Genomic DNA, 19,751 nt, shown 5'->3' on the forward strand with positions numbered 1-19,751 from the left:
AATGACGTCCGTCATATTGACCTAGACATGCTGGAGCTGATGGTGTGTAAAAACTCTTCCACGGGAGCTTTTTCTCCACTTAAAAGTAAAGTTAGAATACAAACAAACTTAGTAAATTAAGTTTATTTTAAGCACTTAGCTTACACTTCAGGCATACGAGGTCCGAACCGAATAGGGTGAATTCCGATTGATAGTTATTTACAATTGTGTCATTTTTTTTAACTATGTCCAAATGTCCGATCATTTTGTTATCAAATCATTTTTAATTATACTATGCATATATATATATATATATATATATATATATATATATATATATTCAAACATTGTATACTAATTTTTTGTATAATTATTATTTTGTAGGGTTTGCGGCTGTCACAACACTACAATGATGTCAGGCACTACAGTCAGATATCCGCACGCAGCTTTTGACTATTCCTGTATTTTTTGTTATCTAAACAAAATTAATTTTTATATTTTAATTTGAATTTGTATGTATTTGAATTTTAAACAATTTGTATTTTAATTTTGAGAGAGAGAGAGAGAGGCCCTTCTTCTGTTTCACAGGTATGTCCCGAGTGATAAAGAAAGAGAGGCTTGCGCGGGCTGATAACGTGAGTAAAACCACTTTGGGGATAAAGGTGTATGTAATCCGAAGAGAGACAGATCGCTCGTTCTCGTGGCTTACAATTTAGAAATATCCAGAGAGATATCGCTTCTTTTTCAAGGAAGAAAATGATTTGCAGATTATTTCCCGCCTCCACCTGAGGCTTCCTCTTTGTTGAATCACTATTTGTTGGCTCAGGAGGGGTCCTACTCCAAAATTAGATTGTTTAGTTGTCTAAAAAAGTATTATTTATTTATTTTTTTAGTTTTTTTTTTAAAAAAAATTGTAAAAATTTTAATTCAATTTTAATTTTTTTGATATTCATATGCAAAATTTGGAAACATTATTTTGTTTTAGATCTGTTCCGCTTGTAGGAAATAGTTTTATTTTTTATTATATAACAATCAATTTCTATGACACTGAAAAAAAAATCAAAAGTTTCATTGTTGTGTTATTATAATAACATAATATTATTTTTTATCTCAATGTATTTAATTATTATTTTATATATTTTTATTATTATATTTATAAAATAATGTGGGGATGTACAGTATAATATATGATCTTTTCACACACAAAATTTATTAAAAATATTAAATAATACCATATTCGATTATTACGTCACTCCTTCGTCCCATACAACAAATGTAATTCCCCACAATCTTCTTAGTTTTAACTATACAATGTATGTGTAGTTTCCGTAAGCTAGTCATTCTCATGCTATCCATGGACAAAGCATCACATTTCCATAGCCAGGGCCGGCTCTTCGTTAAGGCCACTGAGGTGCTTACCTAAGACCCTAAAAATTTTAGAGTCCTCATTTTTTTTTTAATATAATAATATTAAAATTATTTGATGTAGATAGAAAAATTAATTTTAAATTAAAATAAAAATTAAATAAAATATTAAGAGCCCCTAATTAAATCATTTGCCTAGGACCTCATATTGTGAAAAGCCGCTTCTGTCTATAGCTCTCTTTTTCTACAAGAATTGGGTTCCATTATTAGATGGAGCTCAGTTTTGTTTAAACTTTAAAAAAAGTTTTTACAACTAATTAAATTCCTCTTGAGATTGTGCCACAACCATTTTTATTGCACTCTTAATGGTCCATATAGAAGAAAGAGTACAAAACCATATCATTTTACAAAAGAATGGAGACAAAATGCAAAATCTACTCAAGTGTACCTGGAGCAGCGTCAAAATACATGGAAAAAATAGGCAAACAAAAGGCAACGTTCACAATAATTCAAAGTTGGGGACCATTCACTTTTGAAGTACCACCACAAATGCTTCGCTTCCATAGCAGCAAGGATACAAGACTCTTACCCCCAAGGTGTGGTTCAAGTGGTAGTACGGGCTACGGGAGTGCCTCTCACGAGGTCAGGTGTTCAAACCCTCTCGGGTTCGTATCCGTCCCTAAATTCCTGAAATTTACCTCTCTTTGGAGTTATGGGGTCGGTTTCAAGGGGCGCAAGATTAATCATGTAGACCGTAAAACGGAAACGTGGAAACCCGGTGTCTAATCCAAAAAAAAAAGGATACAAGACTCTTACTCAAACATGGAGCAATCCAACCATGGAAAAAGTCAACAAACATCAAACTAATTTGAATCCCTAGGTGGATGGTTTTCCAGCCAGTTTTTCATGTCAACAACTTAAAGCCCTATCATGTGAGTATTGAAGATCCCAGCCGACCCGAAAAAAAAAAAGACCACCCATTCCAAGAAAGTGAACTACAAAAAAAGATGTAGAAAAAATCCTAGCTGACAAAGTCATCAAGGAAGCAAGTCATCAACAGCGAGAAAATCTAGTCAAATGGAAGGGATTTGGTGGAAAATAACGAATCGGTTGAGAGAAGATCAAAGACCTCCCGCACTCCATATAGAAGATTCAAGATTTCTTGAATTCCAAAATAACTAATCAATAGATTAAGTAGGAGAAATGTCACAAGGTAACAATGTAAAGGTTAGATATAATTCTTCGGGGAATTTACTTTGTAATTTAAACTTCTTGAGTATATAAGTATATTATTATTATCTTACTAGATGAATGATATAAGTAGACCACATTGATTAACTTGTTTGGAAAGAGTCCTCAACAAGTGCCACAAGAACCCAGTAAGTTCAAGTTGTGAGACACTGCACCCAACCTTGCTACTAGTATTAAGAAAAATATAGAAATATAAGTAATGCAGGTGGGATAATACATACAAGATGTTATTTTTTTCTAGGCTATATAAGCGACACTTGTGCATAGGAAATTAAGGACAACAGCATACACAAAGCCCCAGAAATTAATGACAGTAAAAATTGCAAATCATATAAAAGAAAATTCAACCATGTGAATATCCTAATTCAAAGCAGCTAATATAAAACTTCAATTTGAAATGGCTAATATAAATTTGACTCAACAACATAGGAATAAGAGGTTCCTATTTACAACTCAAACGTCTACCAACAAATAAAGTTATAATATTACTGAATCATCTTTTCTCTCCCTGCACTTGCTTACATGCTCGGGCAAACTTTTGCACAATGAGAGAGACAAACCAGAAGTACTTTATTTAATGCTCCAAGACACCTCCATTTATAGTAACAATTATGGATCTCTTCTTCCTCTTCCATTCAAATTACATGCACGTTGTGCAACTTTCTTTTTTAACACAGGAAATATCTTTAAAAAGTGTTGAACTTCTGCGGGTCTTGATTTTGGTGGCAGTAAAATGTATACACATACAATTATTACGTATCTGTGAATCCATCATTTAAGCAAAATTGGCCTCCAATAATTTTGAAGAACACCAAATAGTTCAGGCAGTCGAGGCTTAACATTGTCATTCTAATTGACAAAAATTTTAGTTTACTATTTTATTTTAGCATCAAGGTTTAATTTGAGGTGAATGTAATAGGCTACAATTTTCAGTCCTCACGTTCCCTCTAGGCCAGTAAATTTAAACAGCGGGAGAGAAAACTTTATATATATTTCAAGCGATGGTTAAATTTGCAACATGACATCTCATCTTCCATCTTTCAATGGCATTTTGTTTTGTGTTGGCAAACCTAAATAAGATCACATGAGAACAGCTTACCCAAAACCAAAGAATCAATATAAACTCATCTCACACAGCAACTGGGGTGGCTTCATCAAGAGCGAGAACACCAGGAAGCGGTTTGCCTTCCAACAACTCCAAACTGGCACCACCGCCCGTTGATATGTGGCTCATCACATCCGCAACTCCTACTTTTTCTACAGCCGCAACGGAATCCCCACCTCCAATAATTGTCGTCACACCCTTTCCACTAAGCTCAGCAAGCTTCTTTGCAACCGCCTGCCAGCAAAGGCAACATCAATGAACGCAAGATGAGGCATTAGTGGACTCCTTGGCAGTTTATAAGAAAACAAAAAACGAAAAATCATTTTACATTCCACCATTTTCCTAATAATTCTAAACATGTTTTGATATTGTTGTTATTTATTGAAGGGTACTTTCATAAAGTTAACAGCAGGCATCAAGTAAAATAATTCAATTTCTCCGTTACCCATAAAATTATTTTTCCTAGTATTTTCTTTACCCTAATTAAATATTTTGTGTAGGGGTAATTATTGTGGAGATGTGCCACTTTTGCCATTGTGTGGAGGATTTAGTTGGATTATAATTCTATAATTTTCATGGGGAGGAAGACATATCCAGAGATTAGCAGAGTAGGATTCCTTTTCTGGCCTCCTTATGTTGTTTCGCCTTTGGAGTATTCTCCGGGTTCAGCTCATTGATATTAAAAGGAGATCCTGGCTGTTTTAGTTTTGCTTCTATTTGTTGTTTATTGTTTAGTTTTTTTTCTTTGGGAGAAGATTCCTTGTCCTTTGATGTACTGTAATTTCTCTCTCTTCTAATATATACACTTTTTTTATCTAAAAACAATTGAGGGTAATATGAAAAAGGATAAGACCACAAGACCCTTACTCGACCCCCACCCCCCCAACCCCCGGGGGTTTGGTTTACACAATGAAAAGAAATAGGAATTGAATGAGTGGGAATGGAATCAAGACCTGAATGGAATCAACATAAGAATTCCATTACTGCGTTTGGATAGTCGCACAGAATAGAGATAGGAACGAAGAAATAACAAAATATTTTCCAAAAATACCCTTATAAGTTTTAAAATCAAAATTTTAATTTTGGTTTTATTTTTCGCTTCAAAATTTCTTCACAGTAATCTATTTGAGCAAGCTGCTGTTCCTGATCATGGCTGCTGGCTGCAGATCATGGCTGCCGATTCCAACCATGGCTGAGGATTGAAGACTCGGAATGGGGAGGGGGATGGAAATCCAGGTGGGTAAGGGTATTTGGAAGCAGCCTTGCCGGAGATGCTGCTGCTATTTTGGTTACTTGCCAGAAAAAAATTGAGGTAATTGGAGAAGAAACAGGCCTCAAAGCCAGCAATGATCTGCGAGAGATGGAATGCAGGCAATGTCATGATCGTCTCACTGCTGCAGAGCCGTTGTTTTCAACAATGATGTGGAAGAGGGCTTACAGTGGCTAGGACTCATCACAGCCCAAAGGCTCATAACAGCGGCAAAGGCTCGTGGTGGTGGGCTTACTATGGCAGCGACAGTGAGCAAGAAAGAAAAAGAGAAGAAGTGTTATGGAGATACAAAAGTGTTATGGGGAATGGGTTGATTCCATGATTCCAGTCCATGTGGACAGGAATCACAATTCTCCCAAACAACGGAACCCTGATTCTGCAAATCAAACGCAGGGATGTGATTCCATTCCAGAAATTTGATTCTATTCCTGCTCTGATTCTGCAAACCAAACAGAACGAAATAGCAGTATGCATGTCATCATCATACTAGCCAAGTTACATACGTACTCCCTCCTGCAAAATACTATAATGCCGGATTGGAGCAAAGGAAATCAGCATGGGACAGGTAAACAAGTATGGTCCAGGACTATTTTCTATAAACACACTTCTTTAAAGTGGATCATATGTTAGCTTTCAATGCACAATTAATATATACATGTGTGGAGGGGCTTATTTGGGGAATTTCTTTGCCTCGACTTCGTTTCTTGCAGGAAAACTATAGAGAAAGATCTGGGTACTGACAGTATATTTTCAAGTTTCACCATGGGACAGCAAACACTAAACCATAGTTGGCAACACCCCAATCCCAAACCCACCTCATTCCCATCCCTATTGACACTCCTTGCCACTTGTAACCAATAGGCATTTATAGAAATCACACACATATATGTGCACATCATGCCCTCAAACTTCAAAACAAGAAAATTAGAAAGCAATTTCTTCCATACCTCTGTCCCAAAAGCAAATTTTTCGAACTCAAACACTCCCATTGGCCCATTCCAGATAATAGTTTTGCTAGTGTCCAGAGCATTGTTAAATGTCTTGACAGATTCTGGTCCAATATCCAATCCCATCCAGCCTTCTGGTATGGCAGATGCTGGCACTATCTGCAGCGACCAAATCACTCCTTCAATATTTGCCCATAGTTATGACCAAATTTTCAGGATTAAAAGTTAATGAAACAATTGTTACTATAGGTTCAAAACCAACCCACTCTGATTTTCTTTTTCGGAGGCAATATTGAAAGTGAATGAGCTTAAATAGGACAAACCTTGCTGTTTGCATCAGGGGCAAACTTGTCTGCAATAACCACATCTGCAGGTAACAAGAGAGACACTCCTTTGTCCTTGGCCTTCTTGAGGAGAGATGTTGCAAGATCAAGCTTATCTTCCTCTACAAGTGAAGAGCCCACCGGGAGGCCCTGTGCCTTGTAAAATGTAAAGATCATTCCTCCACCCAAAAGAAGTATATCACACTTTTCAAGGAGTGACTCAATCACCCCGATCTTGGAGGAGACTTTTGAACCTCCCACAATGGCAGCAAATGGTCTCTTTGCGTTTGAAACTGCTCCAACAAGGTAGTCAAGTTCCTAAAATAGCGCAACTTCACTTAATAGAAGATCAACCAGAAATATAACGAAGAAAAGGAACAATTTCACTTGATTTGCCACATTAAATGGTTGGTCCTACATTCCTAACAAGTGATAGGTCAAAATGGCTACAATCATGCACAGCATGAAGGAATAATGACTACTTACAGTTAAATGCATGAACTTTAGTAATTACTGCTTTTACATTTGACACATTGAACTCCAGAACATACAAAAGCAGGCTCACTAAAATTGAAGATTAGCCAGCATAGACAACTATTAGCTAATAACATTTAAAAATTAAGTGGTAGATATAACATGAAACAATCCAGATTCAAAGCATTCAAAAACTAGCACCACCACTATTATCGCTACAACCATTCAAAAATTCAAAGGGCAAAATAACAAATATGACAGGAACAGTTCAGACTCAAACCATTCATGCTACTACTACTACAATTGATTTACTGCATTTTAGAGATAGTGATACTCGAGTCATAAAACATGGACCACTGAACAGTTAAGCTAGTGAAATGGTGAACGACCAGTATTTCAACATTTGATACCATCCGTTTGTGCCTGCTAATGTAGATCTAGTTGAAATTGTCAAAACCATTATCAAAATAATTGAAGATTTGTGGATTTGAGGAAAACAAGAACCCACAGTTCATAAGTCCCACCTTCTGCAAAAGGAAACCAGCAACTGATGGCTTCAAGAATTTTGTAACCCCTTCTGTTGAGGCATGGGCTCTATGTGCAGTCCCAAATGCATCATTCACATAGAGATCTGCCAAGGCAGCAAGCTTTTTTGCAAACTCAGGCTCATTCTTCTCTTCCTCCTTATAAAACCTCACATTCTCAAGAAGAAGAACACCACCATCTGGGAGTGTAGCCACCAACTTTTCCACCTCTGGACCAATACAGTCATCAGCCTTTACAACCTGCCCCAATCCCAAGAGGAAGGAGGGAAAGAAACAAAATCTCAGTCACCACATGAACACAAGGGTTTTGTTTCAGCTTGTTATTATTATTATTATTATTTGGGTCCCTGAAGAAGGTGTACCTGAATACCAAGGAGTTCGGATAGCCTGGGCACAAGAGGAGCCAAACTGAATTTTGGAGTGACACCTTTTGGCCGTCCCTGAGAACACAATAAAGATGCAAAATTATCAGCTTGAACAGTTTAAGCCCACAAGCAACAAATAAGGAGCCATTAATATGATGGAAAACTAAATCAGTAACATCACATTAGTCAAATGGGCATCCATTAATATTACCAGTGAAGCCATATTATTGAAGCATCCACAGCCTAACAGATACATGATTCACAACATTCCAGCTTGTTTCCCAGGAAATGTAATGCCAAAGCACCAAGGGAAAAATTTTCACTACTTGGAAATCAAATCAGTCGTACATCAACCTTTTTGTGTTCCAAACATTATATTGAGGATTCTATTATCACTCCCCCTTTTTTATTTTGTTTCTTTTCATTGGATGCCTCCAAAGGGATGTATCATTCTCTTCTTTTGCATAGCAGCAAACCCAGCCACAAATTAATATGAAGAATGAAGAGTGAAAATCAAGGACGAAGTGAACATAAAAAGAAATAGGGACCAATTCTTCCATCGCACACCAGGACCACCAATTATAAAGCAGAAGAATTATGAACACATTAGAGAACATGACATCCAAATTACCACGATAAATAAATGAAGAAGAAGAAGACGAAGAAGAAAATCGAATTGCGAATACCCAGCAATGAAAGGTCCAGAAACCTTAGAATGAAAGATTGCAAAAATACAACTCGAATTATCAAAAACCTTAAAATCGAATTGTGAATACCCAGTAAACAAAACCGCGAATTCTCAAGAATCCACTTACCAAATGGCTAGAAAGAATGACTTTTGCCCCATTATTGATGAGGTGTTTAATAGTAGGCACTGCAGCCCTGACTCTAGTATCATCAGTGATGTTCTGGTTATCATCCAAAGGCACATTCAAGTCAGCCCTCACGAAAACCTTCTTGCCCTTCAAGTCAGCCGCCGTCAGGTCTCCTACACTTTTCTTGGCCATCGAGAGGACGCCCCTTATGGGCTTACCGGCGGGTACGCAGGATCGGAGCTTCGTCGCGACGTGAACGGCGAGAAGTGGATCTGCGGCGGCTCCAGCGAAACCCAGACGGCGTAGAGGCGAGCGGAGATGGAGGAAACGGGTGGTGGAGAGAGAGGCGCGAGTGGTGGAGGTGGTGGGAAGGAGGGAGAAAGAGGCTGGTGCTGCTGCTGAAGCCATTGGCTTCAGATAGGGAGAGTGTGTGGGCGTCTGTGGAGAGAGAGGGAGAGAGAGAGAGTGTGTGCGTAAGTGAATGTGCGTGCGCACGAGCGCCCCTGAGCGTGTGTGTGTGTGCGCGCGCGCGAGAGACGGAGAGAACAAGGCGTTCAGGCAGGGTTTATGTGTGGATGAGAAGAGTAGAAGGGGAGTGATTTGATAGGGTGCGGATAGTTCCGATTTTCTTATCGTTGAGAAGAGGTTGAAGACGGTCGAGCCTTTCAACTAAATTCAGCGGGAGAGAGAGAGAGAGAGAGAGAGCCCTGCAACTTTTTTTCCTTGATTCCTCTTTTCACCCATCCTTACTATTTTATTTTATTTTATTTTTTTGAGTATTGCCAGGTGTCCACAACCGTCAACGCACGTCCGTTTTACGGTCCGCACACACCGATCGTGACTAATCCCACGCCCTGTAGTGGTGGCCCCACACACACCACAGAGGGGTTAATTCAAGAGCCCGCCGCAGGAATCGAACCCGAGGGGGAGAAATCCCTGACCTCGTGAAAGGTACCCTCCGAAATTCGCCCTACCAACTGAGCTTACTATTGCCGCAGTGTTTATATGCATGAATTTGGAATTTACTTGAAATTATAAATACTTAAAATTATATTAATTTAAATTCACAATTTAAATTGTGAAATCAACTGAGATTTATTGTTTAAATTAATTTAAGTATGGATTATAAATTTCAATATGTGAAATCTAATTTATAACCATCTCATGTACCTATTGGTCCTTGTTTTTTAAAAAATGATAAAAGAAAATTATAAATAGCATAAAATTCATAATACATGATTAAAAATTATATTTTTACACTTCAATCTAAAAAAATATGATGAAGCGTTGATAATTATAAAAAATGATTTACCGAGTTTATTATGAAGTTATTATCTCAATTGTCTTTCCAAATGCAATCAAGGAAAGTTCAAGGATATACCCTCTTATTACAAACGAATAATGATAGAACATTGTTAGTATGTCAACTAAAGAAATTTTTTTAGAATGAGATTCGAACTGTAGTGGGGGTGGGGGGCGGGGAATGGGACTTTGATGAACTAAATGAAAATGAAGAAAAAACTTTAGAAATTCATAAGACAGTTACAACTAGTATAATACAAGATTCAAATGGTAATGTTAAAATAAATTTTCAAGCACAAAAGCCATTATCTAGAAGCATGAGTCTGGGCTGTTCAAGCTTAATAAGACAACCAGAAGAATTAAGTAGGAAAAGTATTTGAAGTGTTTACACCAAACCAAATAAGTATTACAAGCTTAGAGGAGTAAATTTTGAATCTGAAGTTCCTCATGGTTATAATCAGGGCCAGTTCTTTACAATATGGGGTCTTAGACGAATGATTTAATTAGAGACCCTTAATATTTTCTTTTTCTTTTTCTTTCTTCGTTTTTCATATCCCGATTCATATTTTCTCGTTGACATAATTAAATTTCAAAATTAACACTAACTATAAATTAATAAATTATGTAAACAAATAAAAATAAATTTAATAAATCTATAAAAATAATAGATTGAAAAAATATAACTTGATTATTATTATTATTGCAAATTGATTGGTGAGCGAGATTTTAGAGATATCGGATTCTTGTCGAATACAACTATAACACCCTGGACCCGCCACGTGGGGCCCGGAGTGTTATGAGAACGACACGCATCTCTGATACCATTCACACAGCGAAAAATAATAAAATAACCTCGAACACAATATACCAGAGTTTTATATTTGTATATCAATAAACTCATATCATATAGTCATGTTCTTCATATTACAAACTTGGATGAAATATAATAAAACATATAAACTAATACATAACCGGTTAAATATTACTCACAAAACTACCCCTCCCTGGAGCTATCTAAGCTCGATCACCTGGATAACTTGAAAAGATTTAATAAATAACGAGGTGAGACACCTCTCAGTAAGGAAGAAATAGTTTATAATTGTAACGACCAGAATTTAAAATGGAAATTTGAGTAATAAGAGAGAGGGAAATAGAAACAGAAACAGAAGGAGGTCGTAGACTTCCCGCATTTGTCGACGACATTGCATTTTTGGAAGGAAAAGAAAAGGGAATGGAAACAAAATAAAATAAAGAAGGAAGCTGCCAAGTTTCATCGACGAACACAGGGTTTCGTCGACGAAGGCTTAAAAGAATTAGTCGACAAACAAAGGGCTTCGTCGACGAGAAAATGCCGAGAGAGGTTCTAAGGCAGCCTGAATTTCATCGACGAATACAGCGTCTTGTCGACAAAATTTGTGAAGGACTCGTCGACGAAGGTCAGGCTCGTCGACGAAATCCTCTGTTTTAAAAGTTTGAAAATCCGGGGAAAATATCATTTTTAAGAAGCCTCTCTCTAACCTCTCTCTCTCTCTCTCTCTCTCTCTCTCTACGACTCTCTGTCCCTTCTCTCTTCATTTTTGGCCCCACCAGTCATCGGATCGACGATCCGAAGCTACCACGACGATCCTGGCGGAGTTCTCTACAAGTCTGCTGGGGCGGATCGTCAGGAAAATAAAGTTGGAAATCATCCCAAAGTTGAGGTAAGGTTTTTTAAGACAAATTAGACTTTATGATAGTTATAGAAATTGATGTACGCATGAAAATACTGATGTTTAGTACTGAGGATTTTGAGTTTTAGGGTGTTGATCAGGAAGTCATATGAGGGTTAGGCTAGGATATTCTAGGGGCTTTCTCAGTAACCAGGTAAGGGAATAAACTAAAGCAGTTATTTTCCACTCCATTTATTATTAATTATGAGTAAATGTTTTTTCAGAAAAACAAATGTTATACTTGTATATTATAGATGGAATGTACGTTTGGGAAATACTGCTATTATGATGAAACATATATGTTTGTATGAGATGTCAGAGAATTACGATTTTAGAATAAGAAGTATGATTTTATACAGTGCACGTGTGGCATGAATATTATGTTATGTGAACATACTATGATATGGAAGATTTTATGAACAAAGTATGATTTGAGGTATTATGAAATGATATATTATGTTATGATCATTTTGACGAATGTATGATAAATGAATTATTTTCAGAATGTATATACCTGAAATGATGTCGGCACGAGGCCGTATTTATGTTTTGACACGAGGCCATAGTTATATTATCGGCGCGAGGCCGTATTTACTATGTTATCGGTGCAAGGTCGTATTTACTATGATTTTGGCACGAGGCCATATGTATGATTTCGGCACGAGGGCGTATCTATATTTTTGGCACGAGGTCGTAATGATGTTATGTATATTCATGTATTATATGTTATTACAACCAGGATGTTAGTTTAGTTTAGTTTAGTTCAGGGCTCGGTACCGTAGCTATATGTGTAGATCAGATATCTATGTCAGATTAGTGCTAACCGTCCCATGAGGGGATGGGAGATGGATAGTCGATATGGCTTTCAATAGAGTGTGGACGTCCACCTGGCAGTCTGGACCAAGGTGTGGCGGGCCCATCGTACTTACAAACATATTTGACTCGGTAGTGGTCGGCCAGCCATTGTCGAGTCCCGCCTTCGGATTGCACAACCCGTCATAGGGGATAATACATGACACCAGCTAGCTTTTCATCCTCGGTATATTTTCAGTATTACAGTTATAACAGATGCTTATGTATGTTATGATTTATTGACAAATATAAAAGTACATGATTATCCAGTATGATAGTATGATTATTTCTAGAGTTATGAAATGTACTATATATGTATAAGCACTTTAAATATTCATGTTACCACACGGCTGTATTTAGTTTATTTTTCCTTACTGAGAAGTGTCTCACCCCCAACATTAATATATTTTTCAAGAAACCCAGAGAAACCGGCAGGTCAAGGCCGCCGTTGAGTGAGTGGAGCTTCTCTACTAAAAGGGTAAGCGTTGAACTAGGACTAGGAGACTTTTTGTTGTAAGGTCCTAGTATCATTTTTGACTTTTTGAAAGATTGTAAATAAATACAATATTTTGGGAATGTAAATAACTCTAGTATTATGTTTTATGATTGGATATTGAGATTTTATGTTTACTACTGCTAGGTTTTCCGCTGTGTTTGACAGATATCCCCGCAACCCACGGGTTCGGGTTGATCATTTTATCTATTATGTGACATTTTATATTTAAAAATTGAGGGACGTTACAATAATAGTGTGTGGCTGAAGTGTTTATTAGACAATTAAAATATTCATCCAAAGTGTACACACAATCCACAAGTAGCTCAGATATTGTGCCCATAATCACACAAGGTCAACGTCTTTATCATCCATTCACATACTCATAACCATCAATATTTTAATATTAATTCCCGAAATAGGGAAGTCTACCTCCCCATACAATTAGGTTCCCTCTGCTCTAGTGCTAACACCAGGGCACTCACTTTTCTCAGTAAGCGTTCAGGTTATGTATTCAGGTAAAGTCACCAAGAATGGGGAAGATCACTCACCCATACAAGTGGCTTCTCTCTACTCTGGTATCCACTTATAATTACCAGAGTACTCGCCTTCCTCAGCAAGCCCTTGGGTGGAATAAATTACTTTACCATAAATACTCAATTAATTTAAAGTCACACACGGCCAACACAATCGCTTCACAGAATTTCACGCATACACCCATATTATATTCAATCCACACAGGATATTCATACAATCTTCAATTATACCCACACAGGGTCTACATTCATATAACATATAATCGTCCACACAGGATCAAACACAGCATATATGTCCACACAAGACTGGTCCACACAGGACTAATCAAACTACAGCATAAATGTCCACACAGGATTGGTCCACACAGAACTAATCAAACCACAACATAAATATCCACACAAGATACAAAACAACATTCTGTTCATAGAAAATAGGTAAACAACCTCCTCATACCACTGTCAATGTTTACCTCCCAATATAAACGTCCATATAACGACCTCCTCATACCACTGACAACGTTATATAACGGTTATACCAGGTACAATATAACGATCTCCTCATACCACTGCCAACGTTATATCGTAATTTACATGAACCACAACCCAAATCAATAGCAACCAACATTCAACCTATCTATGATTCTACCATAATATGCACCATATCAGCATAATTAATAAGTCAGAATTCACAATCATACAACATTTGCATTCTCAATATTTCCTCATTCCACATTATCCACAATCATTTAATTATCAAAAAAAAATTCCACCACACGATTTTTCCCTATATAATTTATCTATCTAAAAGCAACATTTTCAATACCAGTAAGGTTTAGAAAAGTATATCTGTATATATATATATATATATATATATATATATATATATATATATATATATATATATATATATATATATATATAGAGAGAGAGAGATATTTATACTCGAAACTAGTCGTTTAAAATTATTAAAAAGCCATTATAAATTATTTCCCCTTACCTGCTCCTCAAAATTTGACCCAAAATCAACCAAACGAGACCCTGTAATCCAAAAATTCTAAATTCCTCAAATCTTAGTAAAACACCTTTATAATACTTCCTAGGCTCCAAATGATAATATTTGCTAAGAAACTCCAAAATAACTCACTTACCTTGGTTTTGGGATGTTTCCCAAACTTCTCAAATCAAAGATCCACTCCGCCTATATTCCCAAAAGTCTCGTGGTAGCTTCCGATAGTTGAACCGAACTAAATCTGGCCTGGAATCGAAGAGAGAAGGTGGTAAGGCCGAATTTCTAGAGAGAGAGTGAACATGTAGGAAATTTCGTGCAGAAATGAAACAATCCACTATTTATACGCAGGGATTCGTCGATAAGACACGTGGACTCGTCGACGAGTCCCAGTACAAGTTCGGCGACGAGACAACCAACTCATCGACAAATTTCAGTTGTGAAAAACCCCTTTTGGTAATTCCTCGTCGATGAGATACGTGCCCTCGTTGACAATTTAAGACAGAACATTCGTCGACGAGACTAGTTTGTTCATCGACGAATGCTTGTTGTCACCTTACAACTTATTCTTCCTTCCCTTCTATCTTCCTTATTATTCAAATTGTTTAAATTTCCCGGGTTGTTACAACAACGCTCTAGCCTCAAAGTTTCCAAAATCTAAGAAAAAATAGAAAAAAAATTCAGAGTGAAAATAATAGAAAAATAATGCACAAACATTGAAATCAAAATTAGGGTTGATGAAAATTACAAAGAATCGGGGGCCCGAAGATGATGAACACAAAAGCCGAAGCAAAAATCATAAAGAGACGGAGAGATGAGAGTGAGAGAGTGTGAGAGATGGAAAGATTTTTTAGGGAGGGTAAGAGAAAGAGATGAGAGTAATAGATAGTTAGAAACATAATAAAGTTGTTAGTTGGGAAGTCAATGAGACTTGAAAAAAAAAAAAATTAAATTGCATTTATTTTACATTTTAAAATACAATTTCATTTATTTGTTAGTTGGGAAGTCAATGTATGAGAAGAGAGCATAATAAATAATGTTTAACATTATTTAATTAAAAAAAGTTTGGGGCCCCAAAAATATATTATTATATTTAAAAAAATTGGGGGCCCCAAGGTGAACACCTCAGCCTCCTAATGGTTAGGTTGGCCTTGGTTATTATAAAGAAGATTCTGAAGGGTCAATTTCACCAACCTTATCACAAGTTTTAGACGAAGAGTAAAGAAAAAACTTATTAGTCATAAATAAAGAATTTGAAATTGATATAGAAATCTTAAGAAATGACTATAAAAATGAATCTAATAAAAAAAAAAATAGAGACAAATTCTTTAAAAGGCATAATAAAGAAAAAAAGAGAAAGGATCAAAATTGAATGGATAGAAGAAACGAAAACGATTCAGAAACTATTCCATTTTTTAAACATTACAAAGATAGATATACAGTTTGTACTATACATGATAATAAAAAGATTTGGAAGTTAGCTGATAAAAATAAGGAAGTATCCTCCACCATTGGACTCATTAAAGGTTGAATACAAAGGAACAAAAATAAAAGCTTCACCATTTAAATAAGTAAAAGATGGAAGTAATGGGATAGGTCAAATTATCAGTCAAAACAATTACACTAATCAATTACTATATAAAATGGCAAATCAATCCACCAGAATTAAAAATCTCTTAGAAAAAACAAAAGATCCTAGAATAAAAAACGTCTTTGAAAAAGGAGAATATAGTAAGGATTATCAAGATAAAGGGGAAAATGTAAATACCTTATCAGAGGAAGAAACCATTTACAATGTTGAGAAAAACTTTAATAATCAAAGTGGCTGTGATTTGGAAATCAACAAGTTAAGGAATTCTTGGAAGAACAGAAGTAAGCAAACTTATTATAAAAGGCCAAGTCCTCCAACTTTATTATTTGAAGAAGAACCTTTAAAATCTAGTAGAACATTTCATGGAAGCGCTCTATGTGAATATAATTTAGATGGTTTTATAGAGTACCAAATGGTTACTTTAGTTCAACAAATGGCTATGGCCGCTACAGCTTATAAACTAAAAACTAATCCTGAAAATGCAATAGCTCTTTTCCTTACTCAATGGTTTAATGGATCCCTCAAAGTATGGTGGGATAATTATCTTACTCAATATGAAAAAGAAGAAATTTTTTCTACTGTCAAAATCAAGATAGAAAATGGTTAAGAAACTCAAGAAAGTGATGTTGTTTCTTCCCTTCTCTAGCTATCCTTAGAGCCTTTATAGGAGGACCTAATGACGCATTAGACAAAAATAGTGTAATATTAGTAAATCTAACTTATCCAAAACTATCAGATTTTGTTTGGTATAAAGATGTATTTCTTGCAAAAGTTCCGTGGAGATTAGACAAAAGAAGTGGTTTCAGGAAAGAAAAAGTCATAGGAAGATTGCCAAAATTATTTGCCCAGAGAGTTCAAGAAATAATTAAAGATACTCTAGGAACAAATTATACAAATATAACATATGGCCAAATTATAAATGTAATCAATCATGAGGATCTAAAATTATGCAATGAACTTAAAATTCAATCCCAAATGAAAAGTGAATTTAAGAAAAACAAAGGAGAATTAGGTGAATTCTATACTTAGTATGACTATGAAAAAAATTGAGCCCCTTCAAGGAAAATTAAAAGAGAATATAAACAAAAATCAACAAAGAAACATTACAAGAATTATAATAATTAAAAAAATAAAAATAAAAATTACTATAAACCTGCACTAAATAAGAGAAAAACTAAAAGGTCAAATTACAAGAACAAAAAAGAAGTTACTTATTTCAAATGTGGGAAAAAGGATCATTACAGTAAAAATTTCAAAATAAAAGAAGAAATGAGAGAATTAGACTGTAGCGAAAAACTCAAAAAACAAATGATTTCTTTAATCGTTAGTCATGACTCTGAAGAAGAGATATTGTCAGACTCTAACGAAATAGTTAATGAATTACAAGAAAGCTCAATAGAATATTCATTTGAATCCTCATAAAACAATAAAAAAACTTGTACAGAAGAAGGAGAATTTTGTTTTTATAATAAATGCTCGAAATCTTTAAATGTAACTTCGAAAGAAAGTAAAATCATGCTTGAAATGTTAGAGCATGTTGACAACCCAGAGGTCAAAAGCAAATACTTGACAAATTAAAAGAAAAATTAATGCAAGAAGAAAAGCTTCAATTTTCAAAAGAAGGATACAATATTAGAGAAATAATAGATATATATAAGGGAAAGGAAATTTTATCCACAAAATTTAATCAACCCACAGTTCAAGATTTACAACATGAAGTCAATAATATAAAAGAAGAAATAAATGATATCAAAAGACAAATGCGTAATTTGAAAATTAAGGTGGATTTACTTTATGACAAAGAAGAAATTAATTCTGAAAGTGAGAAAGAAGGTAAACAAGAAAATGACGAAGAAAAAGAAGCATTTTTGGGATTCCTATCAAAAGTAAATATTCATAAATGGTATACTAATGTAAAATTAGTTATTAATAAAAACTTTATTCTTGAAACACATGCTCTTCTAGACACAGGAGCTTATATGAATTGCGTTCAAGAATGTTTAATTCCAACTCAATACTATGAAAAACAACCACCCAATTATATGGTGGAAATAGTGCAAAACTTCAAATACAATTTAAGATATCTGATATGCATATTTGTAATCAAGACATTTGTCTTAATACTACCTTCATATTAGTCAAAAATATGCAACAAGAAATTATTTTAGGAACACCATTTTTTACTCTCATTTACCCCTTTCAAGTTGATGAAAATGGAATTCATACTCAAATTGCAGGACAAGAAATTTTTTTTGAATTTACTGATAAAATGAAAGAAAGGGAAGTCAATACATTAAAAGACTTAGCCATAAAGAGAATAAATTTAATAAGACATAAAAGAAAACACAAAACATTTATCAAAATAAATTCATCATAAAAAATATTCAAGAAAAATTACAATCTCCATAAATTAAAATAAAAATTGAACAATTCAAAGAAAAAAAAAAGTTTGTTCAAATCTACCCAATGCATTTTGGTCACAAAAGAAGCATTTAGTAAAATCACCTTACATAAAAGAATTTTCAGAAGATAAAATTCCTACAAAAGCAAGACCTATTCAAATGAATCAAGAATTACTAGAGTATTGCAAAAAAGAAATAAAAGAGTTATTAGATAAAAAATTAATTAGAAAAAGTAAATCTCCATGGAGTTGTTCTGCCTTTTACGTTAGAAATCAAATTGAAATTGAAAGAAGAGCTCCAAGACTTGTTATAAATTACAAATCATTAAATAAGGCACTTTGGTGGATAAGATATCCTATTCCAAATAAAAAGATCTATTAAACAAACTTTTTAATGCTTCAATTTTTTCAAAATTTGATATGAAATCAAGATTCTGGCAAATACGAATTGCTGAACAAGACAAGTATAATGTAGTGACTCAGAGAATTTATAATATTTAAATAATAAAGAGGGAGAAAAATAAATTAAAAGGGAGCAAAGTTGGTCGCGTTCGTCGACGACGTGACATATTGGGCTCATCGACGAGGATGTGCTTCATCGACAAGAAAATACCAAGAGAGGGTTTTGGGTGATTCTAAATTTCATCGATGAGGCGAGGGTTCATCGACAAACTATCTTCTTAACCTCGTCGAGGAGGTGACGTGGTTCATTGATGAAAACCAGTGTATAAATAGGCCAAATCTTCATTTTTGGCCGAAAACTCACGCACAACCTTTATTTTCTCTCTCCTCTTTGGTTTCCCAACCTTCTCTCTAGGATTTCGAGCCGATTTCTTTTCGGTTTGACGATCCAAAATCACCACGACACTCTTGGGGAAGTTCTCTGCATATCTTCTGGAGTAGATTGTCGGTGCGACTAGTTCGAAATTCATCCCAAATTCAAGGTAAGAGTTTTTATTCAATATTTGACAAAGTTTTTATTCAATATTTGACTTACTTATAGTTGTAGAAAGTGTAGTATTCGTAGAAATACTGAAATTTAGTTCTGAAAAATATCATTTTTAAGTTGTTGAACTGGAAAACCTGCGGGTGAGGGACTATTTTTCTTAGGAGTTTTTCAGGAATCAGGTAAGGGGATAAATTAAGCTAGGTATTTTTATGAAAATTATAAGTATAATTTTATAGCATTTGATTTTGGGAAAATATATGTGTATATATATATATACATTATGTTGGGAAATACTGCTAAAAATGATAATATGTTATGAATATATATAATACCCATTTTATGTGGCATGAGTAGATTTTTATGATGAAATACTGTTTTCTGGGAACATGATTATATTATGAACTTTTATAATGGATATGATTTGCCGGCGTACGAGCCGAGCTATGATATGTTTTTCCGGTGTATAGGCCGAG

General features: G+C 35.0%; 1 protein-coding gene across 1 annotated transcript; it reads right to left on the reverse strand.

Annotated features, from left to right (window-relative positions):
- Window positions 1-3,555: 3,555 nt before the first annotated feature.
- On the reverse strand, window positions 3,556-9,170 carry LOC131143770 (phosphoglycerate kinase, chloroplastic). The gene is made up of 6 exons (XM_058092082.1): window positions 8,440-9,170; window positions 7,622-7,699; window positions 7,239-7,499; window positions 6,241-6,558; window positions 5,918-6,076; window positions 3,556-3,934 (listed from the first exon to the last, which is right to left on the reverse strand). Exons 1-6 carry the CDS (start codon window positions 8,845-8,847, stop codon window positions 3,725-3,727), a joined length of 1,434 nt encoding a protein of 477 aa, XP_057948065.1. The 5' UTR covers window positions 8,848-9,170; the 3' UTR covers window positions 3,556-3,724.
- Between the last annotated feature and the right edge of the window lie 10,581 nt (window positions 9,171-19,751).

The sequence above is a fragment of the Malania oleifera genome, chromosome 12 (assembly GCF_029873635.1).
Source record: "Malania oleifera isolate guangnan ecotype guangnan chromosome 12, ASM2987363v1, whole genome shotgun sequence".
Taxonomy (NCBI): domain Eukaryota; kingdom Viridiplantae; phylum Streptophyta; class Magnoliopsida; order Santalales; family Ximeniaceae; genus Malania; species Malania oleifera.

What these genes read in the sequence shown, in the direction of transcription:
- LOC131143770 (XM_058092082.1), bottom strand. Translation starts at nt 8,847, where the DNA reads ATGGCTTCAGCAGCAGCACCAGCCTCTTTCTCCCTCCTTCCCACCACC. An exon ending in TCATTCTTTCTAGCCATTTG is followed by an intron (nt 7,700 to 8,439) that starts GTAAGTGGATTC and finishes TTGTGTTCTCAG; the next exon opens with GGACGGCCAAAAGGTGTCAC. An exon ending in AATTTGCTTTTGGGACAGAG is followed by an intron (nt 3,935 to 5,917) that starts GTATGGAAGAAA and finishes CTTTGCTGGCAG; the next exon opens with GCGGTTGCAAAGAAGCTTGC.